Source organism: Microcebus murinus, chromosome 18 (genome assembly GCF_040939455.1).
Source record: "Microcebus murinus isolate Inina chromosome 18, M.murinus_Inina_mat1.0, whole genome shotgun sequence".
Classification (NCBI taxonomy): Eukaryota; Metazoa; Chordata; class Mammalia; order Primates; family Cheirogaleidae; genus Microcebus; species Microcebus murinus.
The window spans coordinates 41,355,357-41,379,694 of record NC_134121.1 but is presented as its reverse complement, the minus strand read 5'-3'; the positions used below and the strand labels follow the sequence as shown (position 1 = coordinate 41,379,694).

The following is a 24,338-nucleotide window of genomic DNA, read 5'->3' as shown; positions in this document are numbered from 1 at the left end:
TGGGAGACCATTGTTAGTCTGTGCCAGGGTGGGACTTCCTCCAACAAAACTGCCGACGTGAGTGGCGGCATGACCAGAGGCCCGCAGTGGCAGTTGGGAAGTGTCCCCAAAGTTGGTGAATTCCAACCCATGGGATGCTTTTCCTCAGTGGCCAGTCAAAAGGCCAGCAGTGATCGACTTTGTAGAGGAAAATTCACAGTGGCCAGTGTGTTGCCAGGGAACAGTTCTCCCAGAAATTTGGTTTCTCACTTCTCTCTCTCCATTCAGATTCTTGCTGCTTGTACTGATGAAGGACTGCCTGGCTCTCCCTGGAAGTTCTTCCTCTGATCACCCCATAAGCAAGACTGTTTTATTTCATGTTCTTTTGGTTCGAGGAGCCATTTGAGCTGTCTCACGAAGGACGGTCATAACGGGGGTGCGGAGAACTGTCATGGAACTCGAAGGCCGGACACAGAGGGACATAGAGCCAGACCTCAGGGAAACCGGAAAGCTGTTGGGGGCCAGGGCTGCGCTCTCTGTCTCTCCAGGCGCCCCCTCAGCTCTTGTCTCCTTTTTGTTAGTTTGTCATGTATTTATTGAAGCCAGATGCGTATGAGGTGTTCCTTCTCCTCTCTGTGGACCGGTGTCTTCTGCAGACAGCTCCAGATGGCGATGGTTTCCGCCCCTGAGCCTCTGCGACCTTTCGACTCAGCTCTCCTGCCACCAGCTTCTCAGTTTCCCAATTTCACGCTTCCTGGAGAGGGATCTGATTGGCTCAGGCTGCACAAGCCGTAGGTCGTAGGCTTCCGATAGATGGGCTGCTTTTGAATCATGTGACCACCAATGTGCAATCCATCTGGCTGGGGAAGCCCAGGGTCACGTGGGAGAATGTGGCGGGTGTGGTCGCTCAGCCGGGTCTGTGGGGGTGCTGGGCATCCCAAAACATGTCTGGTACTAGGACATCATTTAAAGTATGATGCCACACCTGCAGTTTAAATTATCAGGGCTCCATGCAATGGTGATGTTCCAGGAGCATCAGAAATTCTAGGCGAAGAGGACTGGTTCCAGAAAGCGCTGGGTGCGAAGGCACAGGTTTAATGGCATCACTGGTGTTCAGCTCCGAGGAACTTGGTTGGATAAGCTCTGGTTCATAAAGACCTGGATGGGGACAAAGGATACAGGCCAGGAGGCCCCTACCCTAGTTGGAGGCTCTTGTTCATTCCTCAAGGCCTGACCGGGCAGAACCATGATGCTTCCCTGGGCATGCGGACAGATTGGAAGACACTGGGCAGACAGCCAAGTCCTTACTCAGCTTTGCTTCCAGAAAGCAAAAGGCATGTTTCTTGGTTTTTGTTTTTGTTTCTGGTTTTTTAAGGCTAGTCTAGTGAAGCAGTGGGAGTGGGGAAGGAACAAAGGAATCTGTAACTGGTTGTGATCAATTAGTCATAAACACCACTGCACTCGGGCCAGCCTGGTTCTTGTTTTTTGAGAGTGCTGGTTCACTGGCAGGGTTCAGAGGGTGAGGGGACACCGTGGTTGACTTTCCAACATATAACTGACCTCCCGGCCTTGTGCAATAGGAGTGGGATTTGGGGCTCCATGGTAACCTGATGCCCCAGCCCATGTTTGGTTTAGGTCGAAGCTGTTTAGCATCTGGTGCTGTCCTGGCCAGGGGTGTCAGTTCAGAGGTGGCACATGGCTCAGTCCACCTGGGGTAGGTTCGTTCATTCAGTGGCTGGGGAGATGTGTGCCCTCCTTCTCTTGCTGTTGGTGAAAGGTCACTGTCTGTGAGTGGGACTGACCTGGTTTCAGATAGCTATGTGATCCGGGGCCTCACTTAGAAAATGAGACTGATGGGCGCGGTGGCTCACGTGTGTAATCCTAGCACTTTGGGAGGCTGAGGCCAGGAGTTCTCTTGAGACCAGCCTGGGCAATAGTGAGACTCTGTCTCTACAAAAAATTTAAAAATTGGCTGGGGGTGGTGTCCTGTTCCTGTAATCTTAGCTATTCAGGAGGCTGAGGCAGGAAGATTGATGGAGCCTGTGACTTTGAGGTTGCAGTGAGCTATGATCACGCTGCTGCACTCCAGCCCAGGTGACGGAGCGAGACCTTGTCTCAAAAGCAAGAAAGAAAAGAAGACAGGACTGATATTAGTACTCTCCTCCGAGCGTTGCCATGCAGTGATAAATATGGAACGCCCAGCACACTGCCGTCACGGCTCTGTGAATGCCAGCTTCCCTTCTCCCCCTCCCACTCTCCCAGTCACTCCCCTGCAGTGACCTGCTTCAAGCCACCCCTGCCCCCAAGCGGCAGTGTGGCCTTACCCGTCATCATGTGGCCTCCTTCCACCAGGGCTCTGAGTAGATACAGCTGCTGGCTTCACCATCCCAGGGTAATCAAAGTCCTAGGCCTTCGTTTCCGACACTTGGAGGCTTGGGGACAGCTCTTGCGGGAAGCAGGCTGACTGAAACAAGACCTTTCTCCAAGCCTCAGAGCACGCCTTAGACACCGGCCAGCTCTGGGTCCTGGGCGGGACCTGGATTCAGTTGACTCCCAGATGTACCCAAGAGCACTGTTTACCCTCCACTGCTGTCCTGCTTTGTTTGCTGGGGCGATGCTATCCTGGTCACCAGAATGGGTGGTGGCACCAAGGAAACGGGCAAAGCATGAGTGCAGGCTTTTGCAAAGGATTTGTTCAACAAATCCTCCAACTGAATACATACCCGGTGCTTACACTACAGGTGAAGGCGACCTTGCCCTTGGGGACCTTACGGGCTTACAGGAAAGGCAGTCGTGCAGATGACAAGCATAAAAGCCAAGCGCATCGTCCCAGTGCAAAACGTTAGGGGAGTGAAGCGTGGGTGCGATGAGACCGTGCGGCACGGGAGGCGCTCCTGGGGAAGCGGCCCTGGCTCTGAGGCCTGGTGGACGAGGAAGAGTCGGCTTCTGAACAGGGTGGGGGGAGAGGTTTTGAGTCACAAGAGGCAAGTCCAAGGCCCTGAGGGAGACAAGTGGCTGGTGATTTCCAGAACTGAGAGAAGCCCAGCAGGACTGGTGCATGGAGAGCAGGGGGAGAGGAGGAAGTGCTGGATGGGGCCACACCACCGTGCATTTGTCAAGGATTTGTGTGTGTTTAGCAAAGAGCTGAACCTGGGGATTTAAGGTGCATGCCTCCAGCAACGTCATCGGGGCTGAGGCTCCATCCAGTTCTCCACTCCACCATCCTCAGCGTGTGGCTGTTGTCCTTATATTCACAAGATGGCTGTTGGAGCTCCAGCCATCATGTCAGCATTCCAGGCAGGAAGAAGGAGAAGGGCAAAGATAAGAGGGACTCTAGGACTCTCAGCTAATCTCATGAATCAGCCTGTGTTATGTGGCAACCCTTAAGACATCCAGAGAATGAAGTTGTTTTTAGATGCCCACATTGCTGCTTGCAAGGGAATGGATATTGGGTGGGCAGTGCCCACAGTCTACCACGTAGGGCCTTGTAGGTTGTGGTAAGGGGTGTGGCCTTTGTTCTAAGAGCATCTGGGAGCCACAGAATGTTCTAATGGAAGGGAGTGATGTGGAGAAGGGAAAACACCTGCAGGTTGTCCCAGCTGAGCCACAGCAACACACACCCGTGGGCGTGTGTGTTAATTTCCTAGGGCTGCCATAACAAATTACTACAACTGGGGGGGGGGCCTTAAAACAACAGATACACGTTCTCTCACCGTTCTGGAGGCTAGAAGGCAGAAATCAGCGTGTCAGCAGGGCCACACTCCTCTGAAGGCCCCCGGAAAGAACCCTTCCTGGCCTCCGCCTAGCTTCTGCTGGCTTCCGACGGCCCTTGTCTCAAGGGCAGTGTCTCGAGGGAGCCCAGAAAGCGTGTGAGCGGGTGATGCGGCCTCACAAGCGTTGTAGGTTGGTGTGATTGCCATGCCGAGGACAGCTGGAGGCACGGGCAGTTTGGAGATGGTGGCAGTGGGAACACCCGCCACTACCACGCTTCTCCGCTCATCTTCCCACCGTCTGCCCGGACCCAGGTTCCCAGGGCGTGTCCCTGTTGGAAGAGCAGAGTGAGGAGTGCAGGAACCCTCGTGGCTGCTCACGCTGGGCCCAGGGCAAGGGCTGGCTGGGCAGCTTGGCACGGAGAACATCATTTGTTCTGCTGTGTCTGCAGCCACCGCTGCTGGGCAGCCTGATTAGTGACCCACGGCGCCCAGGGCTCCTCATGGGTCAGCAGCCCCAACTCTGCGGTGGTGGCTGCCAAGGGAACCTGCCCACCAGCCTCCTGTCCTCCTGCGGCGGGTGCTTTTGGGTGGATTCCAGGAAATGCTCCGACGTCTCCCATTCCTGGCTCTTCCAGCCTTTCTGCCAACCAGTCCCTCGGCTCCTTTAAATCTTGGCCCCAAATGCTCCTCTGCAAGAGAGGTTTTGCAGAATGAACCCCTAGCCACAGTGTTCTGGCTTGTTCTCTATTTTATTCCCATTGGGCACACAGCAGAGGTTGAAAACCATGCATCGAAGGAAACTTTGCTCTTTCTCTCCCCTTTCTCAACCCTCTGGTGACCGCAGTCTGGGCTCGTAGCATCTTTGCTTGAAGGTGTGTGTCCACATATTTTGCTCACGTAAGTCCAGCCTCCTCCATCAGACCAGCAAATCCCCAAGATCAAGGATCAGCCTCCTCCTTTAGACTGGTGCCTTTTAAGATCCAGTTTATCCTTTTCCCTTAAACTGGGTACTTCCCAAGGACAGGGACTCTGTCTCCCCCTTGGTCTGGGAGCTCTGAAGACAGGGGCTCTGTCCGGGGCTGTCTTATCTATTCCTCCCTCGTGCCCCAAACCGAGCTCAGCCTTGGTCGTGCTCTGAAGGGACTCGGGGGCTGTAGGATGAGCCTCCTGGCTTGTCTGGACGTGGCTGGACTGAGCAAGGACACAGCAGGTGTGGATTTGGCTGGGCCGGACCTGCTGGGAATGGCTAGGGGCCAGGTGGTGAGCTGTCTGGGGCCAAGGGGAGCCCAGGGACTCCCAAGCCTAAACTTGTCTCTGGGCCACAGGTCCAGCACCCAGGGAGGACAGTGACTTCTTGTCTGAGCGGGGCAGGGCAGAGAGTGGCTTCTGGCACGCCTGACTACTCATGTCCCCTGTGGGCTTTGTCTTGGGTGCCGGCAGGAGGACAACCACAGCTACTATGTGTCCCGTGTATATGGCCCCAGCGAACCTCGCAGCCAGGAACTGTGGGTGGACGTGGCCAAGGCCAACCGGAGCCAAGTGAAGGTCCACAGAATACTCTCCAACACCCACCGGCAGGCTTCGGTGAGTGCCCAGGTCCCCGCAGTGTGTCCCCTGGGCTAGGAGGCCGAGGTCAGTGGGCATGGCTGTGGCCTGAGCTCTGTGATCTGGGAGGTGCCTTCCAGGGTTCCTGTGGGGCTCAGCCAGAGTAGGAGTGGCCACTTGTGGTCCCGGAGGCCTGCCTGGACACGCTGTCTCCACTCGGTGCAGACAAGCACGGGGCAGGGTGGGTGCCCAGCCCCCGGCCTGCAGCTCAGCCCATGCTGACTCGCTCCCATCCTCTGCAGAGAGTGGTCTTGTCCTTCGATTTCCCTTTCTACGGGCATCCACTGCGGCAGATCACCATAGCAACTGGAGGTAAGGCCTTGTCAGTGGGTCCTGGGGGGCGGGGGGTTGAGATCTCAGCCGAACTCAAGGGGCCTCCCTGGGGAGGCTTGTCGGACAGGGTTGTACAGATGGACTGGGGGACCTGAGTTCGCCTCTCTTGGGAACCTGGTTCTCAGAAGGGAGGTCAGCGACTGTCAGACCACCCCCCTTGCATCAGCTCACCTGCTCATGTGTGTGTCCCTCTGGGCCAGCGTGAGTCCGGGTGGACAGCCCCGTGTCCCTTTCTGAGTCCATGAGCGAGAGCGGGAGAGGGAGATGCCAGTGAGAGCCTGGGCTCTTGGGACCAGGTCTGTGTTGACAGGAGGAGCCCATCTTTAATGCCTGTGCACTTTAGTTCTATGTCCCACTTCCCCGGTGACGGGGAAAGCTGAGTGTCACTTCCTCTTCCTGTTCCTTCACGCTACAGTTTGTGCCCACCTGGAGGGATAGGGGGAAGCTTTTCTGGTTTGGGGCCCTTTGGCTCCGTACACACCAGACCCAGAGCCCACCAGGCAGGGACAGAGGACAGAGGTCCCCCGTCACTTCCAGCTCCATCCGCACTGCCCCTTACTGCCCTCGGGGAAAGGCCCCCAGAAGCAGCCCCTCTGGGCCATCTCTGGTGACTCCTCTGCGCCTCTCCCCACCGTAGGCTTCATCTTCATGGGCGACGTGATCCATCGGATGCTCACGGCCACGCAGTACGTGGCCCCCCTCATGGCCAACTTCAACCCTGGCTACTCTGACAATTCCACGGTCGCTTACTTTGACAACGGTGAGACCAGACCTCAGGATTTAGGTCACCTGGCTCCAGGGATGCCTTGGTCCAGCCCCTTTAGAGGAGCCCGAGGCCCAGAGAGGGCAAGTGTCCCGCAGCCCCAGAGCCAGGCAGCCACACCTGTGTGTGCTCAGTTCCTCAGCTGTAAGATGGGGACAGAGTGCCCACCACCCCCAGGATCCAACGAGGTCACAAGATGAAAAGTGCCTGGCTCTTAGTAGAGGTAAAATAAATGTTGGGACGTTTATTATTTCTCATCCTTACCAGGTTGCCCTGTGAGCACCGCCCCAGGAGAACAGGCGTCACTCCAGTTTCTCCTCCTTTTTATCTCAAGGGGTCGGGATGGGCAGGAAGGAAGGGTGTGCGAGGGGTAAGAGGTGATCGAGTACGGTGTCCGGGGGCTGAAGCAGGACCTCCCGGCTCCCGTCCAGCGCGGAAGCCAGGCTGGTGTTTGTGGGCTGCCCAGCTCCTGACGCCTTGAATCTGCAAACCGCCCCCGTCATCGCAAAGCGACCCCACCTGTGCCCAAGCCATTTCTGCAGGGCCCTGCTCTTTGCACTGCCTCCTCATCCAGCCGGGCCTCTACTCTTCTCCCCAGGGACAGTCTTTGTTGTTCAGTGGGACCATGTCTACCTCCAAGGCCGGGAGGACAGAGGCAGCTTCACCTTCCAGGCAGCTCTGCACCGTGATGGCCGCATTGTGTTCGGCTACAAGGAGGTGAGTGGGCCCAGCCGCAGAGACAGCGGGGTCTTGGAGCCCTTCTTTCATTCAACAGATACTTGCAGAGAACTTGCACTGTGCCAGGCACAGGACTGGGCGCTGAGGATACGGCAGTTACTAAGATGATTGTGGGCCCTTCCCTTGTGGAGCTGTAAGTCTGGTTGAGAAAATAGACAATAATTACACAGATAAATGTAGAATTGCCACTGTGACAAGTGCTCTTAAGTAGAAGTGAGTGGTGTTAACAGAGCCATGCACAGGGTTCCTCACCTTGGTGGAAGCCAGGGAAGGCTTCCCTGGGGAAAGGAGTTGAAATCTGCAGGATGAATAGGAGTTAAGGAAGCAAACAGGAGAGTAAAGTGTGTTCTGGGGGCGAGAACAGCACATGCAAAGGTCCTGTGGTAGCACAGAGCATGGCTGGTGCAAAGCACTGAAAGAAGCAGCGTGGCTGGAGGGAGAGAGTGAGGGGCAGGACAGGACAGGGGAATAACAGATTTGGCTTTGAGAAAGGCCATTCTGGCTTCAGAGGGGGGGACAGATCGTTGGGGGCTCAAAGGGAATGCTGGGAGATGACTTAGGAGACAAGTGATGACAGCTTGGGAAGGGGGAGATGGAAAGAGCTGGCCAGCTTTGAGAGCCACTTAGCAGGTTAATTAACAGGCTTTGGAGATGCATTCGATGGGGAAGGGAAGAAATGAAAGAAGTCACTGGGGTGGGAAGAGAAGAACATGTGCTAGGAGGTGGTGCAGGGAAGCCTGGAATTGGGATGAGGACCCACTGGGTTTGAGATGTCTTTGAATCCTCCAAGAGGTGACGCCGTGCAGGCGGACCGGTCTGGAGCTCAGAGGGGACGTGGCTTCCAACAGTCTTCTCCCCACTGCAGGTCCCTATGTCCGTCCTGGAGATCAGCTCCTCCCAGCACCCTGTCAAAGCAGGCCTGTCAGACGCCTTCATGATTCTCAACCCGTCCCCGGACGTGCCAGGTGAGTCCCCAGGGATCCTGCAGAGGCCCAGACTAAGTGGGACTTGGCCCAGATGGACTCCACGCCGGCGGGGGGTGGCGCTGGCCGGGGAGCACGGGTGGCAGAGAGTCGAGTGGGAACTGGGGGAGGGAGGGAGGCGCAGTGAGGTCTGACTCTTGTTGGTTACAGCAGAGGGACCATTTTTTTGCAACAGAACCTCCAGGGGGAGGCGCTGCTCTGGCACCTGCCTCCCCTGACCCTTCCCGTCAAGCTCCCAGCCGCTATCAAGTGGTTTCTAGCTGGGCGGGCCAAGCATGGACCCTCGGGGGCTGGGAACTCCTGGAATTGTAGGTGAAGTGTTGAGACCGAGTGTAGCATTTTCACATGTAGGCATTTTTCTGGGACAGTATCCACGGCTGTCACTGGGGTTTAAAATGGGCCACAATCTCTGCTTTGGAGAGTGATGGCTTTTATGCGGCCAGGAGGTCAGATTCCTCTGGGTCTGATCAATTCATCCTAGCAAGTAGGGAATTTGGATTAGGCTGAGCTGCAAATAACAGTAAACTCCAAATAACCGTGGCTTAAATGAAACAGAATTTCAGGAAGAGCCCTGTGGTCGGCAGTCCCTACGGCCACCATAGATATTGCCATTATCCAGGCCCACCTGGTTGGTTGTTCACTGCCACTGGGTGGTGTCACCGTCCTTGACCGCAGGCTTGGCTCCTCCCTGCTTGGGGCACTGTGGGGAGTGGAGGCTGGTCCCCCACTACTCAAGAATCCCCCAGCCACTGAGCCCTGTCTGGGGGACTCTCTTCTCCCTCCCCCAGGCTCCAAACGCTTTCCTCCCCACCCTGCTGGGCGAGGGTAGGGGTGTGGTGGGGTGCCTGCTGGGTTGAGGGAAGGAGCTGTGAACACAGCCAGAGTTTTTCTTGCCATTACTGGCTCGCACAAACCGTTACACGGGCTTTGGAGCAGAGTCTGACGAGCATCTTTGATGAAAAGAAAAGTCACATGCCATCAGCAGCATCTGTCTGCACTCCAGAGGTACAGGGTGGCTTATGCCTAGTTAGCCGGAGAGGCTGCCAGAGCCCATACAAGCTCCTCTATCCATTCGCTTATTTCGTGGACAGTATAAAAGCAACTCTCGAGTTGCCAACATCACAACTGACAGAGATCCTGAGTTAGTGAAATTGGTTAATGAGGATTTCATTACAAAGGGTTTATTACAAAATTGTAGCCTGCCCCTTGGCTGGCCCCAGAATGGCCTCAGACGCCCCTAAGGCTCTGGTCCTCCTCCTTTACCGGAACTTTCCTGTCCTTTCGGAGGCAGGCCTGCGTCCAGATAATGGCCAGGCTGCGGGTGGGGGAGGCGGGGGTCCCAGACCAGCCACGCGGGGACGTGGGGAGCAGAAGTGGATGTGGCCTCCAGATCGGCCAGTTTCACCTTCTCGCCTCTCCTGCTGACAGAGCCTGTAAAGTACTAGTCCTTAGAAGTTTCTGATCCATCCTGGGCCCCTCCTCCTCTCTTTTCCCTTTTCTCTTTTGTTTTTCCCTCTGCTCTGTTCCCTGAGTCTTGTTGTTTCTTTCTTGCCTCTTCTTTCTCTGCCCTGTTTTCCCACTTTGCCTCAGTGCTGAGAAGGAATGTCCTGCCTCCCGGCTCCTAGGCGGAAAGCTCCTTGCCTAGGGTCCCCTGCTGGGGCTCATTCCGGAGTGTTGAATGAATAATCAAATGTGCAAATGAATGAATGAAGACTTCCCCCCACAACCCACTATCTTACATTTTTTATACCATAACCACCCATGCTGGAAGGAACTTTGTGGCTGGACTTTTTGGTCTCCTGACTTCTGATCAAGCTAACATTCTCCAAAACAAAACTAGACATGTATCCAGAAAAGGCATTCTTGTAATTATTTTTAAAAAAGAAGAAAGAAAGAAAGAAAGAAAGAAAGAAAGAAAGAAAGAAAGAAAGAAAGAAAGAAAGAAAGAGAGAGAGAGAGAGAGAGAGAGAGAGAGAAAAGACAAGAAAAGAAAAGAAAAGAAAAGAAAAGAAAAGAAAAGAAAGTAAATCTGGTTATGCAAACCTCTCTTTTGAACCATTAATGTTTCTTATTGGGGTGGCAGGGTTTGTTGTGTCTGGACCTTAGCATTTCCGAATCTTTGATGACTGGAAGCAGAGATAAAACAGAACATCTCAAACTGCCAGACATGTGGCTTTGGGGCACCCAAAATGACGTACAAATGGACGTCACTGTCCTTGGGTGAGGCGCAGATGTTGGCAAAATAATCCAAAAGCCAATGATGCAGGTGGGGATATTATAAAACAATTAGAACTTACCAAAGCCATACACGCAAACAAGTGCAAGATGGCAGTTGAAGTGAGCGAGTGTTTTCCATTAGAGATACGTGCCCACACACCCACCTTCACCGCCTTCCCACCGCCTCTCGGTCTCCCTGCCCCGTTTGTTTCCGGAGGACACCGGACCGTCCCTGGCTGCACTCACGCTTGGGCAGGTCCCCAGCTCTGCTCCCCGGCCTGGATGGTGGGGAGCCCATCTCCGACCCTGGTGTGAGGTGTCTAGGAGCACCCGCTTGCCTTCCTGGCTGCCACTTGTGTCTCTGTCCTTGAAATCGGCTCCTTGACAAGTCCGTGTCTCCTCGTGCCCCACCCTGAGTCCCTTTGTCCCTCCCATTTCACCTTCCTTCTGACCAAGGGCCAGCTCTGCCTTGCGGGTGGAGAAATGCGACAGCCGGCTCTCCTCCCGCCCTGGGCTCTAACTTGGGAAGGAGCGTGGCTGGCTTTCCGTGGCCCTTTGGGGCTGCCTTTTTCAGAGAAAGGCCGTCATCTGTGGTGGGCTGGGAGGAAGGGCGTGCTTCCTCTGGGCTGCGGCTGATGTTAGAATGAGCTGCTGAGGTTTTTGTGACTCTTTGTAACCCATGCATTCATTCAGAGTTATTTCTTAAGGCCCTGTTGAGTGCAAGGCCGCTGCTAGGGGCTGGGGTTCAGAGACAAGTACCTCGTGGACTCTGTCCTTGGGGAGCTCGCAATCTGAGTGTGGCCAGGAAAATAGATATTGATGAAGCAGTGTGACAGGTGACACTGGACATCGCTCAGGGGGTTGTGGAGCTCAGAGGCGGGGCCGCTAACTCTGCCCAAGGGTGGGGAAGTCTTCAAGGAGGAGATGTCATTTCAGCTGAGCACGGAAGGATGAGGCAGATGGGGGAAGAAAGGTTGACGTTAGACTCTAACGTTAGACGTTAGACCCCGAGGCCTTAGGTACCTTGGAAGGTGGGAGTGGGAGACCTGGAGTTGCAGATTCATTTTTTATTCCATTACATTTTGGTGCTGAAAGGAGCAGTTTTTTAGAAGGAGAGATGGCCCCTGGGGTCGCGGATGGGGTAGAGCTGTGAAAGGCTGCCTAGAACTTTTCCATCCGCTACATAGATGTTCCGAGGCCCCCAGGCTCACTGGGAGCCCAGGCCACCTTCTCAGAGCACTGGTGTCACACAGGGGGTGCCTGCATCGCAAGTGGGCTTGGTGCCCCCTCTGGGCACATGAATTTCAAAAAGGTGCCCTTCCTTTCCCAATCTGTCAGACCCTCCCGCTTGGCAAAAGGTCTTTCTTGTATCAAATCTGTGTGTGTGTGTGTGTGTGTGTGTGCGTGCGTGTGTGTGCATGTGTGTGTCCGGGCTGTGCACATGCTTGTACAGGGCTCTGTGCACCTCGTTCCCTGGGCTTTTCGTGGAGGTTCTCTCCTCTAAGAACCCGATGTTTGTGAGGCCTCCTGGGCCCCTTTGCCCTCAGACTCAGGGTTGCTTAGGAGAATAATGAACATGCAATTATTCGATCTTTTGGATATTGGCTTAATTATTTATTTTTAAACAAAAAAATGTAAATGTTTCCCTTTGATTCTTTTAGAAACACAAACCAGGAAACCGCAAGCTGCGGTGTGCCAGAGCTCACAGTGGGCGAGAGAGGATTGAACGTCTCTTCCTAACTCCATGTTCAGTAGCCCTATGTAGCTGGAAATCAGGCATGGCGGGTGTTTATACCACAGACACTGGCGAAAGCTAAAGTCAAGGGGCTTCTCCCCCCACCTCCCAATCCCCACCTTCTAGGCTCCTTGTAGTCTCAGCTACTCAGGAGGCTGAGGCAGGAGGATCACCTGAGGCCAGGAGTTCAAGGCTGCAGTGTACTAGGATGGTACCTTGTGAATCGAGACTGCACTCCAGCCTGGACAAGATAGCGAGGTCCCATCTCCTTAAAAAGAAGAAAAGAAAAGAAAAGAGAAGGGTGTGAGGGCAAATGAGTTGATTCAGATCCAGGTCACCTCTGATGATGTGAGCTGCACGGTGGGGGAGGGGGCCAGGTCTGTCCTGCGTGTCATGGGGTGCTTGGGAGCTAGCACAGCCCCCAGACAGCAGGTGCCCGCACCTATGTGCTGAGTGAGCCAATGAATAGGGTACGGCGTGGTGCTGTGCTTTTGTGTGCGTTTTCTCATTTAAATAGGTATTTCCCATGTAAGATTCCGGGTAGGCTTGGTAAATTGTAAAGTGATATACAAAGTTGTATCAGTGTTTGAGCTAATCCAAGTGACCCTTAGTTCCCCACTCATGAAATGAACAGCGGGTCAGCTTGACTTCTTAACTCCCTTGCAGCTCTCAGCCTGATAGGTCTGAGTCTCCGAAGCTGGGGCCCATCTCGGTGCTCATAAAGCCCACACCTGGGCCGCGCTCACCTGCTGGGCACCTACCATGAGCACCTGGCCCTCTCACCCCACCCGCTCCTTCCAGCTGTTTTCCTGAGGAACAGCAAGTTCCCTGGTCTGCCTGGGGTGGAAGGAAGGGAGGAAGAGCAGGGGGAGGCCAAGAGCTCACTGCAAAGCATCCAGCTCAACTCAGGAGTCAGGGACAGAGGGTGCCCCGGGGCTAGAGAGGTCATCCTCCCTGGCAGGAGAGGAAGGCCAAGGCCAAAGTCTTCCCATTGCCCCTCCCCATGAGAACCAGTGGGGGGGGGTGCGGGGAATTCCAAGATAAATGCTCTCTGAGCAGCCCTCAGAGGGGGCATGGAATTCACCCCAACCCCCAGTGTCCCCAGGCCCATTGGCCACCTGAGCACTGATGTCCCCCAGTTCCCCTGTTCCCTCCCTCTCTAGTGGGGGCAAAAGCAAGAAAAAGCATCTGGAGCAGGAAGCCACAGGGAAGCCAGGATGGGATGGGGGCCACGCAGGAAGCAAAGCCGGCAGCCTGGGCCCAGGGCCAGCAGAGGGCGAGGGTGGCACTGAGGCTAGGGGATGAAGGTGTGTGTCCATATGGCCAGCCCCGCGGTCGGGCTGCCTCTGTGGGGTCTCCACTCTGCCCACAGCGTCCTCCCCAGCAGGAGGGAGCTGAGGGACCCACTGGAGATTGTCTGAGAAGAAATAGGCCATCCCAGGGGCGGGGCCAGGAGAGGGGAGGGAAAAGAGACGTGCCATCCGTTCTTCTCATGCTCAACGTGGGTTAGGGCAGAGCCTGAGGGGTTAGGAGAGGCTGAAAATGCCCAAGAGTCTCAGTCACAAGAAAAACAACAAAAAAAGGAGCAGGGGCTGCGAGGAAAGACGGGCTCGCGTGCTTTAAGTGGCTCCTGGGTCCACACGCTTCATGCACATACGTTGTCTTCCTTAATCCTCAGGACAGCCCGAGTTGGGGTTCCTAGGTAGGCGCCGTGGCACAGGGGAGATCTCAGAGCACCTCACATTGCCATTTTAAGAAGAGCCTTTTCATGTACGATTTCAGTTTCTTCGCCTAAGGGTGTTGTGGCAGCCGTTTCTGTCTTTCCACTTCGTGGACAAGACATCGAGGCCCAGATGACTCGCCTGTGACTGTCCAGCAAGTCAGGGGCAGGACTAGAATCAGAACCCGGGTCTCCTGCCTCTGAGGTCCTGTAGGAGGTTTCTGCAGGGACAGAGGTGGCACTTAAGCCTGGCTGCAGGTCCTGGGCGTTGCTGGGGCCTCCACAGGAGGGGAGGGAGGGATGCGGTGAGCAAGGTGCCGAGGTCAGCCTGTCGGCCTGCTGGCGTTTGCAGAGCGCCCACCGCGGGTCAGGGCCAGCACCGGATGCTCACAGCCTAACATCCCCACCCTCCAAACAGACCCCCGTGTCCACGCGGCGCGCCGAGTGCCTGGGAGGAGGGCACCTGGCCTGAGCGGGGCAGAGGGGAGGCCGGTCGGGACGTGCTGCTCAGGGGAAGTGGCCCTGGAGCTGGAGCCGGGAGGGTGAGCTCGACAAGGAGAGAAGGGGCGGAAGAACATTGCGCGCCATGGGAACAGCAGCTGCGAAGGCACAGAGGCAAGGAGGGGACGCTCAGGATCCCTGTGTCCTGACCCCAGGCGCAGCCAGGCCTCCGCGTGGCGCAGTTTACACACGCGCGTGCAGGCCGGCCCCTGCCGCTTCGACGTCGCCACCCACTCGGTGGGTTTGCTGCACACTGCTAACCCCTTCGGGCTCCAGGCGGAGGCCTCAGAGTCCTCAGCCAGGACACGCTCCTGATGCCAGGCTCTGCCTCGGTTTCAGAATCTCGGCGAAGGACCATCTTCGAATACCACCGCGTGGAGCTGGACCCCAGCAAGGTCGCCAGCACGTCGGCCGTGGAGTTCACCCCGTTGCCGAGTGAGTAGGGGCTGCTCCCACCAACGGGGCCCATTCCGCCGTCCTGGGAAGAGCTTTAGCCTCAATAGAGTTCAGGTCCCAGGCCCCCCACCACCCCTGTGGGGGACGGCCACCCAACTTTCCTGGGCCTCCATGTCCCGAGTGTGACCTGGGCCTAGTGCTACCTCCCATTCAGAGCCGTGGGAAGGGTTAGACCCACTGAGGTAGAGTTGGGCACATCAGTGGCAGCTCTGACTCTGACTGGGACATCCCAGGCCTGGGGTGGGGTCTGGGCTCAATATAGGACATCTGTTGCCATCCATGCATACTTGAAACCCGGGAAAGCCGTGCCTCTGAGAACACTGGGACTGAGGCCCCAGGAAGGGCAGTCCAGGAACTGCATGGGTCCGTGGTTTGTCACTGTCCTTTCCTTAGAGGAGGTGACCATGCTGCAGGCCACAGGCAGAGGGCAATGAAGGGATTTATCGGGCAGCCTCCAGGATCCATGGGGCCCCGGCCCTCTGCACCCCACTCACCTAGAGTTCAAGGCCAGGCCGAGGCCCCACCTGCTGCCGTGGACCCACAGGGTCGGTGTCGGGTCTCTCTGGGATCTGCTGGGGACAGCCAGGGAGAGTGCGGGAAGGAGGACAGCCTCTCCATCCTTGTCTTTTTAGTAGGGTTTAATTCCCCTTCCCGTCTCATGAGGCCTCCTAGCCCCCCGTGAAGCCGGGGCCTGCTCCTGCCTCGGTGGCCAGGACACTTTGCAGGTCACAGCCCTACCCCCAACACAGTCGCCCTCCATCGAGGCAGGGAGGAGGCCTGAGCCCCAGGACTTCCTCAAGGGCTGGTGAGAGCAAGCCCCAAGTCCTAGGATAAAATTGCATCTGGGAGCAAGGACACCCAAGGGCAGGGCTAACTGCTCAGGCGGAAGCAGTGAAGTGTTCTGGGAACGCATTTCTGGGACGCTGTCTGTACATTTAAGGCACTTCCCACCCTCCAGTGAATTTTGTGAGCATTTAATAGTGTTGAAGACGTCTGAAACACAGATGAGAAATAAAGGTCAGAGGTATTACGAGTCCCCCATAAGTCTCCCTGGGGCTCTTCCGTGGCCGGTTTGTCTGGAGCCTTTTAAGGGGCCTCCAGAGTCACCCAGAAACGGCCAGGCAGGGCTCCATGCGGTGCCCATGTGACTGCGGCCGGTGCAGGGCAGGGCTGTCAAGGCTGTGGTTTGAGTTCTGGCTGGCCAGATAGCTCTGTCCTGAGAAAGTGCTCTGCATCCGGGTCTCTCCCTTACTGTGGGGAGTGTTAGGTAGGGATGCGGGGTGTGCAGGTGGCAGGGCAGGCGATAGGAGATGTGGTCCAGGGTCGAGGGACCAATAAACACAGAGGAAAAAACACAACATTAAGGACTTGAGGTTACAGACTTTTCCTGACCACCGGGAGCATGCACAGAAGCTAGGAGCTTATGACCATAGGTAACCTTTCCCTCATTAGCGTAGTAAAACTCACACCCCCAGTGCCTCCAGCCAGCCACGGGAGGAGAGAAAATGGGAGGGTGCGTGATTCTGGGAATCTCCACCCACTTCTCCCAAAAGACATGAATAAGCCAAAGAACCAGGACAGCTCTCCCTAACCACACCGGCCAGGAGGACATCTCCAGGTTACTGGTCCCTCCTGGCCCCTCTTCTAGGAGAGAACCATGAAAAGGTGGCCTGGGGTGAGGCTGGGTCTGCGGCAGGGGGAACCCACAGTGGGACCTCAAGGCCAAGGGCTTGGGCCCTGGACTCAGACAGACCTCGGCTCAAACCCAGACCTGCCACTCTTAGCTCCATGACTCTCTCCAAGCCTCAGTTGCCTCCTCTGTAAAATGGGGGTAACAAGAGCATCTATGTATCAATTCAATATACCATGTGCCGGGCCCCGTTCTAGACCTTCTGGACACACAAGGAATAAAACAGCCAGAGACCCCCTCCTCCCGCTCAGGGAGGTGCCTGCTCATTTCCTGCCTGTGGGTTTCCATCACCCTTCCAGGACCTTCAACACCATGGCAGACAAAGAGACACAATGCCACCAACTGCCAGTGCCTCCTAGAGTGACTGAAGTGGCACACTGTGCCCACACAGCCTCTCTCCTACTCTCTGACGGCTGGTCCCAGCTGCTATCTTGCTGGAACTCCGTACAATGCAGATGGGCTCCCTAATTAATGGTGGCACGTTGCATGGAAACTCTCTTAATGGAGAGATGCGTGTATATTTATTGAATGAAAGCATGGTGGCTCCCACCTGTAATCCTAGCACCCTGGGAGGCTGAGGCAGGAGGATTGCTTGAAGTCAGGAGTTGGAGACCAGCCTGAGCAAGAGTGAGACCCCATCTCTACTAAATATAGAAAAAATTAGCCGGGCATGGTGGTGCATGCCTGTAGTCCCAGCTACTCAGGAGGCTGAGACAGGAGGATCACTTGAGCCCAGCAGTTTGAGGTTGCTGTGAGCTAGGCTGACTCCACGGCACTCTAGCTCAGATGACAGAGTAAGACTCTGTCTCAAAAAAAAAAAAAAATTTTATTGAATGAGTGGCCATTTTTTGTGGTTAGTTGTCATCTGCTGTCAAGGTGTCCTGTTGAGCTGCTTATAAGGTGAGTTCTTCAGTGGTGCACAGTTATTCTGGGTGAGCGCTTGTCTCTTTGCAATAAAATGCACGGGCTTTGTGACAACTACTTGCCACTGAGAGGTCATCTGGTTCACTTAAGTGAGTAGCACTAGTTTGCAAGCCAACAGCTCTAAAATGCAGCCCCCGTCTTCCCCCTGCTGTCACTGCTCCTCTGCGTGGGGGTGCCAGAGCTGTGCACACCCCTCCTGCAAGCTGCTCCCGCTGATTTCTGTGCTCTCTGACCCTGTCCTGCCCAGGCCGGGCCTCCGCTGTCACTTCCTCCTTGTTCCTTCCATTTGCAGCCTTTCCACTTGGTGCGGCCCATTAGCAGTTCTGGCCGCTGTGGGGCCACGCCAGGGCTGCGCCCCTCCCAGCTCCACACGGGGACCCTTCTGCCTAGACTTCCCTTCCTCTGGGACAGCTGCTGGGCTCAGTCTCTGCCTCATTTCAGTTTCTCTCCTCAAAGAGGCCTTCCTCAACCTCCCTGAGTAAAACCCAGCCCACTCTCCTTGGCCTCCCTGTCCTGGCCACTGTTCTCTCGGGCCTGCTCGCCACAGAAACCCTAGCGGTGACTTCTGTGTCTGTTTGGCCACCAGCGCCTCTGTCCTTTCCTGCTCACCTCTGCGTCTCCAGCACTCGGGACGATGCCTGGGCCCTGGTGGACACTCAAGAAATATTCATGTGTTGAATAAATGAATAAGCAAGCGAATGAATACCCCACAGGTTTATTGAAAGGAACGAGTAAGGCAGCCGTGAGAACAAGCAACCTTTGCTGGGCGCTCCTCCCAGGGCGGCGCCGAGAAAAGGTATCGCCTCATTTCATCCTCACAGCAGGTCCTCCGGCAGGTGGCATCATGCTCCCTGCTTTACAAACGAGGTAACTGAGGCACCAAGAGGCTAAGTAGCTTCCAAAGTAGGACTGCTGTCTGGACGCGCAGGGACAACGGCACACTCCCTGCACCCTCTCTGAGATGAGAGCCGGAAGAAAGGAACGGACCTGCCAGAGCCAGATTGTCCTCATAGATTTAGTGCTTGGTGCCCTAGTTGGAGGCCAGGGGGAGCTGGAGAGAGGCCGGGTGGGACTGTGATGGCAGTGAGGGCCCCCAGATAACACTGGATGGATGGCAACCAGAGCTTTGTTTTTCTAGAGACAGGGTCTCACTCTGTCACCTGGGCTAGGGTGGAGTGTTATGATTATAGCTCCCTGCAACCTCAAACTCCTGGGCTCAAGCGATCCTTCTGCCTCAGCCTCCCGAGTAGCTGGGACTACAGGCATGCGCCACCATGCCCAGCTAATTTTTTCTATATATTTTTAGTTGGCCAATTAATGTCTTTCTATTTTTAGTAAAGACAGGGTCTTACTCTTGCTCAGGCTGGTCTCGAACTCCTGAGCTCAAACGATCCGCCTGCCTCGGCCTTCCAGAGTGCTAGGATCACAGGCACAGGCCACCCAGCTAATTTTTCTAATTTTTGTAGAGACGGGGTCTTGATCTTGCCTACAGGCTGGTCTCGAATGCCTGAGCTCAAACAATCCTCCTGCCTCAGCCTCCGAAAGTGCTGAGATTACAGATGTGAGCCACCACACTTTGCCTCAGAGCATCTTTTTAAAAAATAAATTTTATTGTATATATTTCAGTTACAAGCATGATGTTATGAAATACACATACATAGCAAAAAGGTTATCAAAATGAAGCTAATTGACATATCCATCATCTCACAGTTACCCATTTTCTTTTGTTTTTGTGGCAAGAGCAGCTAAAATGCTCATTGAGCATGAATCCCAAATACAATACAACTTTATTAGCTACAGTCTTCATGTTGAACATTAGATCTCTAGACTTGTTCATCCTACATATCTGCTGCTTTGTGTCATCTGATTTTTGAAAAATCCCTCTGGACTTTGTGACTGTGGGACGTACATCTGGACGTATCACTTCCCCAACTAAGTGAGATCCCTTTATACACACTCACAGCGTCCTGTGATTTTCCTGCAGAGACCCCATGACAGTTACAGTTCTGTAGTTATTTTGGTCTCATTATCTGTTTGGTGTCTGTGTCCCCATGTGACTGTAAGCTGCAAGAAGGCAGGGACCAGGTCTCAGTGCCGAATCCCCAGCGCCAGTTCAGGGCCTGGCCCCCTAATGACGGGAGGAAGGGAGGGAGGGAAGTTAAGAAAGAAAAGAGAGAAGTTAGGAATAGGAGCTGGACTCAAGTGAGGGTGGCACTGATGACCTCAAGGGTCCCTGCTAAGTCAGGGACTCCATAGTCCTATAAACGCCCATTGTTCAGGAGCGGCGCCCCTTAGCATTTGTGCAGAGGTCCTGGTGCTGAGTGGCCGCTGCCTTCTCTCTTGCAGCCTGCCTGCAGCATCGGAGCTGCGACGCCTGCACGTCCTCGGACCTGACCTTCAACTGCAGCTGGTGCCACGTGCTCCAGAGGTTCGTGCCCAGGCGCCCCTGCTGATTCCCAGTGGCAGACTGTGGAGGGGCAGAGGGTGGCACGGCCCTGCTCCTGGCCTCGGGCCTCATCACCCGCAGTCTGCCAACATGAGGGTGTCTCTGGCAATGTCACTCTGACCCTTAGGACAAGAGTGTCACAGAAGTGAGTTTCTCCCTGAGGCTTGTGGCCGACGCAGGTGTCTGTGTGGCAGGGTGTGGCCTGTGGCCTACGAGGCTTCTGGAACAATGTTCAGGCATCCCAGCTGCTGTAGCTCCTTCCCCACACCCAGGAAGGAAGGGTTGGTTCATCCCAGAACAGGGCTTGTCAAAGAGAGGTGCATAGCTGTGGGCACCCCACTCTTAAGGCAGAGTCCTGGGACCCATCCCATACCCTCTGCATCAGGATCTCTGGGAGAGAACCCAGGAAGCTGCATTTTAACACAGTGCCTCATTTGCAAATAAGTGTGAAAACTCAGAGACAGAGTATAATCCGAATACCCATGACCCCGAACCACTACCTCAAGATCTTTCTCGGACTGCAAGAACATTTCCTGCAAACCAGGACTACGGACATTGCAGGCGTCCGTGGAAAGCTGGGGGAAGCTCCCAAGCTATGTTTGCTTGGTTTTAGAAGCTCAGAAAATTCTGGGTCAGATTCAGTTTCAGGGATAGAGTTCTTAAATCCAACTCATCTTCCACTCCTTGTTCTGAAATCATTTCCTCACAAATTAGACTCAGGATTCAAGTTTTGTTCCCCGTCCAAGATAAATAAATAGCAGGAGGAAAAGAAAAAAGGATTTCTTTGGGGATTACGGCTCTCCTGAGAGTGGGAAGCCCTGTGAACTCCAAGAGCCTTTAAGGCAATCTTGAAAATTGCAAAATTATAATCTCTGGGTTCCCATGCAGCTGGTGTGCAACTGTCAGCATTTCCTTCGCTCCTTCCCAATATCTCGGTGCAGAAATAGAAGCTCTCGCCTCGCTCACAGGACGTGGCTTTGTGCTGGAAGGGGACTGGGTGGTGCTCCTCAGGCCTGTCAGGTGTTCTTCCCACCAGCTGTGCTTTTATTTAGTCTCGTGGGGCCTCAGTTTGTTTACCCTGTGTAATGGGCTGAGGTTATGTGATTCAAGGACATGTGAGTGAGGAACACACAGAGCTCAGAAGAAAATACACGAGGAGACGCCAAGTTGGTTCTTCCCAGAGTGGAGCTTCACAGAGGAACCTCCAGACTGTGAGGCTATAAGAATCACCTGCAAGGCTTGTAAAAATGCAGACTCCTGGGCCCTGCACCAACCCACTGAATATGATACTCTGGGACCAGGATCCCAGAAATCTGATTTTTGATGTGGTCCATCTTGTGCTCTTTCAAATTTGAGAACCACTGTCTCAGTGATGGGAGGTGACCTCAGATGAGCCCTGAGATCTCGGGGCTGGCTGCCACAGCGTGACTCAGCCTCCAATAAGAGCTGAGCCATGAGAACTGCAAAATGGGTCAGATGAAAGCAGAACCCTCCCATGGACGCCACCCCCAGTGAATGCAGATGCCCAAGCTCAGAGACCATGACGGTTTAATGAGGGCTGGGTGGGTCGCCTCCACATTAAGAGATTGGTTGGGTGGGGGAAGGGCAGGCCCGATGGGTGTGGACTCTGCCTCTTTTGTGGTCATGTCAGCAAAGAGAAACGGCACAGCGCAGGGAAACGCCAACGGGGTGCAAGGCTGATGTGGACTGGAAACCATCCCGCCCCCGGACGCCCCGTGGGCAGGGATCACTCCAGCGCATGCACCTTCTTGCCAGCTTCCTAGAACCTCAGCTCCAACTGACAGCTGACCTCAGGTCCCCCAAAAGCCAGAGGGCCAGGCTGGCACAGTGGGGCCACCTGACATGATCTCTCCCACCAACAGCTGCTGTCAATCCCCACGGGGCGCTCTGCTCCCCTCCCCTCCACCGCTTGGCCCTCCGTAGCCTCCCAGGCTTTGCCCTCCCGCTCTGGGGCCGGATCTAATTTAGACAATCTCACTGTGGCAGGTGTCTTCCCTTCATCCCACCTTGTCCCTCCGTGGCCCACTCTGGAGTCTAAGGGCAACCTTAACTTCAGGATTGGGTCATGAAAGGGGTCGTAATCCTTGCCTTTCAATGTCACTGGGAGGGTCCCATGAGATGGTGCAAGGTGGCATGCGGCTGGGGCAGCATCTGGTATTCAGGAGGTGCTCAATAAATGAGCATTTCTCATGTACCTTTGAAGCTGGGTTGGTGAGCTCAAGGCTAGAATGTGATGCTCTTGGACCTCCACCAAAGGCTCAATGCTTGAAAGACTCAGCTCTTATCAGTCTGTGGGAATATTAAAACAACAACAACAACAAAGAAGTAAGAAGAATCGATTAGCTTGGTCTAAAAGAAACTTTAGTTCCCAGATGCCAACAGCCCTGCCCCAATCCTCCATCCCGGAAAGTGGTGGGCATGGGGGACCCGAGAGGAGAGTGGGAGGCCTAGATCAGCCATCCTGGCTGCAGAAAGAGGGGCTCAGAGCCCGTGGAGGCATCTTTAGAAGGAAAGGCCGACAGTCCTCGGAGAGCCATGGCCGATGCCTCACCAGATCTTGGGCGGTTGCTGGTGCAGAGTTAACTTGCCGAGAATGCTGCCTTGGCGCCGGCGGCCCGTGATGTTTTCTGCGAAGGTGTGCCTGGGCTGGGGCCGGGCTTGGCGGGTTCCCCAGCGCCAAAGAGTGAAGCATGGAAATGTGGGCATAACATGCGGAGAACATTCTCTGGTTCATGCCCAGGCCCCCGCCCTTCCCCAGGGAAGCCGGGCTGGCTGTCTTCCAGCCCAGCTGGGCTGCACAGTGTCCTCTCTGCAGACCCTTGACAACCAGTTTTTAATCTCTCCCAGCCTCTGCCCTGGAATGATCACACAGGGAAGTGTTAATTAAATCTGCCCAGCCTCTCCTTCCCACATGCAGGCCCCGCAGTAATGATGGGGCGGATGTGCGAGTGAGCAAGCCTTTGCCTGGATGCGAACATGTGCGTGAATGTCCTGGATTCTCGGCAATGTCGTGGCAGCACAGCGTCTAGGGGACCTTCAAGACCATTAGAGGTCATGCGGTTCTGCTGGCCTCCTACCCACACAGGCGGGCAGATGCGGCCGTGGTCCTGGGAGCTGGGTCAGAAGTGGGGGGGGGGTAGTTTGCCACAAATGCCTTCTCCTCCTTCCGGGGAAGCAACACAGGGGACAGGAGGGCTGACTTCTGGTCCCACAGCTGCCTGAGGTCAAGGCTCCTGGTCGGTGGTCTTAGGGTCTTGGCCCGCCCAGCTCCAGGCGCTGAGCCGCCCTCCTCCCTTCAGAACAGCTGTTGCCGAGGGGGGAAGGGAAGGGGGGGCTTCTCTGTCGGTCCCATCACGTCCCTCACCCTTTGGTCCCCCTGCAGATGCTCCAGTGGCTTTGACCGCTACCGCCAGGAGTGGCTGGCCTACGGCTGTGCCCAGGAGGTAAGAGGCATAGTGACCTGCTGTAGCTCCTTTGTCAGGTGGAGGGGACAGGGGGGACTGCCGGCAGGCCCCTGCCCTGGCAGCTCTTGTCAGGGTGTCCTTAGCCCTCGGTGATATCCTCCCCTCCATCTGAGCTTTGTTTCCCAGACAGCTCTGAGCCAATTAAACCCACTTCGGAAGGTTGTAGAGAGCTCTGTGGGTCCCTGAGACAAGCACTTGTGATGACCGGGCCCTGAGTGGGCAGCCCCTAAGAAGCTCCTTTGGTCTGTGCAGAGGGTACACTGGGCACGGCCTCAGGCACAGCTGGGTCCCCTGGGAGACTGTGCATCTGGTGACATTAATGAAGCACTGAGGATGCTTGCTTTTCAGGGAGGCAGTCCTTCCCGGAGTGAGGAGGGTGGCTCCAGGCACCTCCCATTTAGAATCCCATATAGCAGCGGTCCCCAACACTTTTGGCACCAGGGACTGGTTTCATAGACCTTTTTTCTACAGTTTGGGTGGGGGCAGGGCATAGCCCAGGTGCTCAGGCGGTGATGCGAGTGATGGGGAGCGACTGTAAATAAGACGAAGCTTCACTAGCTTGCCTACCGCTCACCTCCCGCTGTGTGGGCCCCTGGTTCCTAAGTTTCATGGAAGCCAATTTTGCCACAGAGGAGTGGGGGAGGTGGCAGATCTCTGCAGTCGGGTCCCTAACAGGCCACGGAACAGTACCAGTCTGCGGCCCAGGGATTGGGGACTGCAGCCATATAGGTTCCTTCTCACTGCTAGAATTTTCCAAAACACTCAACACTCTGATTCTGGACAGGAAGCATCCTAGTCCCACACCTTAGACTGGCACAGACACAGCCATTCACCCGTGCATCCTTTCCCTCCCTCCCTCTCTCTGTCTCTTCTTTTTTTTTTTTTTTTAAATACTTTTTTTTTTTTTGAGACAGAGTTTCACTTTGTTGCCCGGGCTACAGTGCTGTGGCATCAGCCTAGCTCGTAGCAACCTCAAACTCCTGGGCTCAAGCGATCCTTCTGCCTCAGCCTCCCAAGTAGCTGGGACTACAGGCATGCACCACCATGCCC

The 24,338-nt window shown here is 55.2% G+C and overlaps 1 protein-coding gene across 1 annotated transcript in view; it reads left to right on the top strand.

Annotated features, from left to right (window-relative positions):
- The window catches only part of PLXDC1 (plexin domain containing 1), a 61,277-nt gene that overhangs the window by 25,109 nt on the left and 11,830 nt on the right, over window positions 1-24,338 (top strand). The window contains exons 3-10 of the mRNA XM_012765932.3: window positions 5,133-5,276; window positions 5,540-5,609; window positions 6,268-6,390; window positions 6,992-7,110; window positions 7,997-8,096; window positions 14,627-14,722; window positions 19,704-19,785; window positions 23,207-23,267. Of these exons, the coding sequence (XP_012621386.1) occupies window positions 5,133-5,276; window positions 5,540-5,609; window positions 6,268-6,390; window positions 6,992-7,110; window positions 7,997-8,096; window positions 14,627-14,722; window positions 19,704-19,785; window positions 23,207-23,267 (795 nt within the window). The remainder of the gene's footprint in view (window positions 1-5,132; window positions 5,277-5,539; window positions 5,610-6,267; window positions 6,391-6,991; window positions 7,111-7,996; window positions 8,097-14,626; window positions 14,723-19,703; window positions 19,786-23,206; window positions 23,268-24,338) is intronic.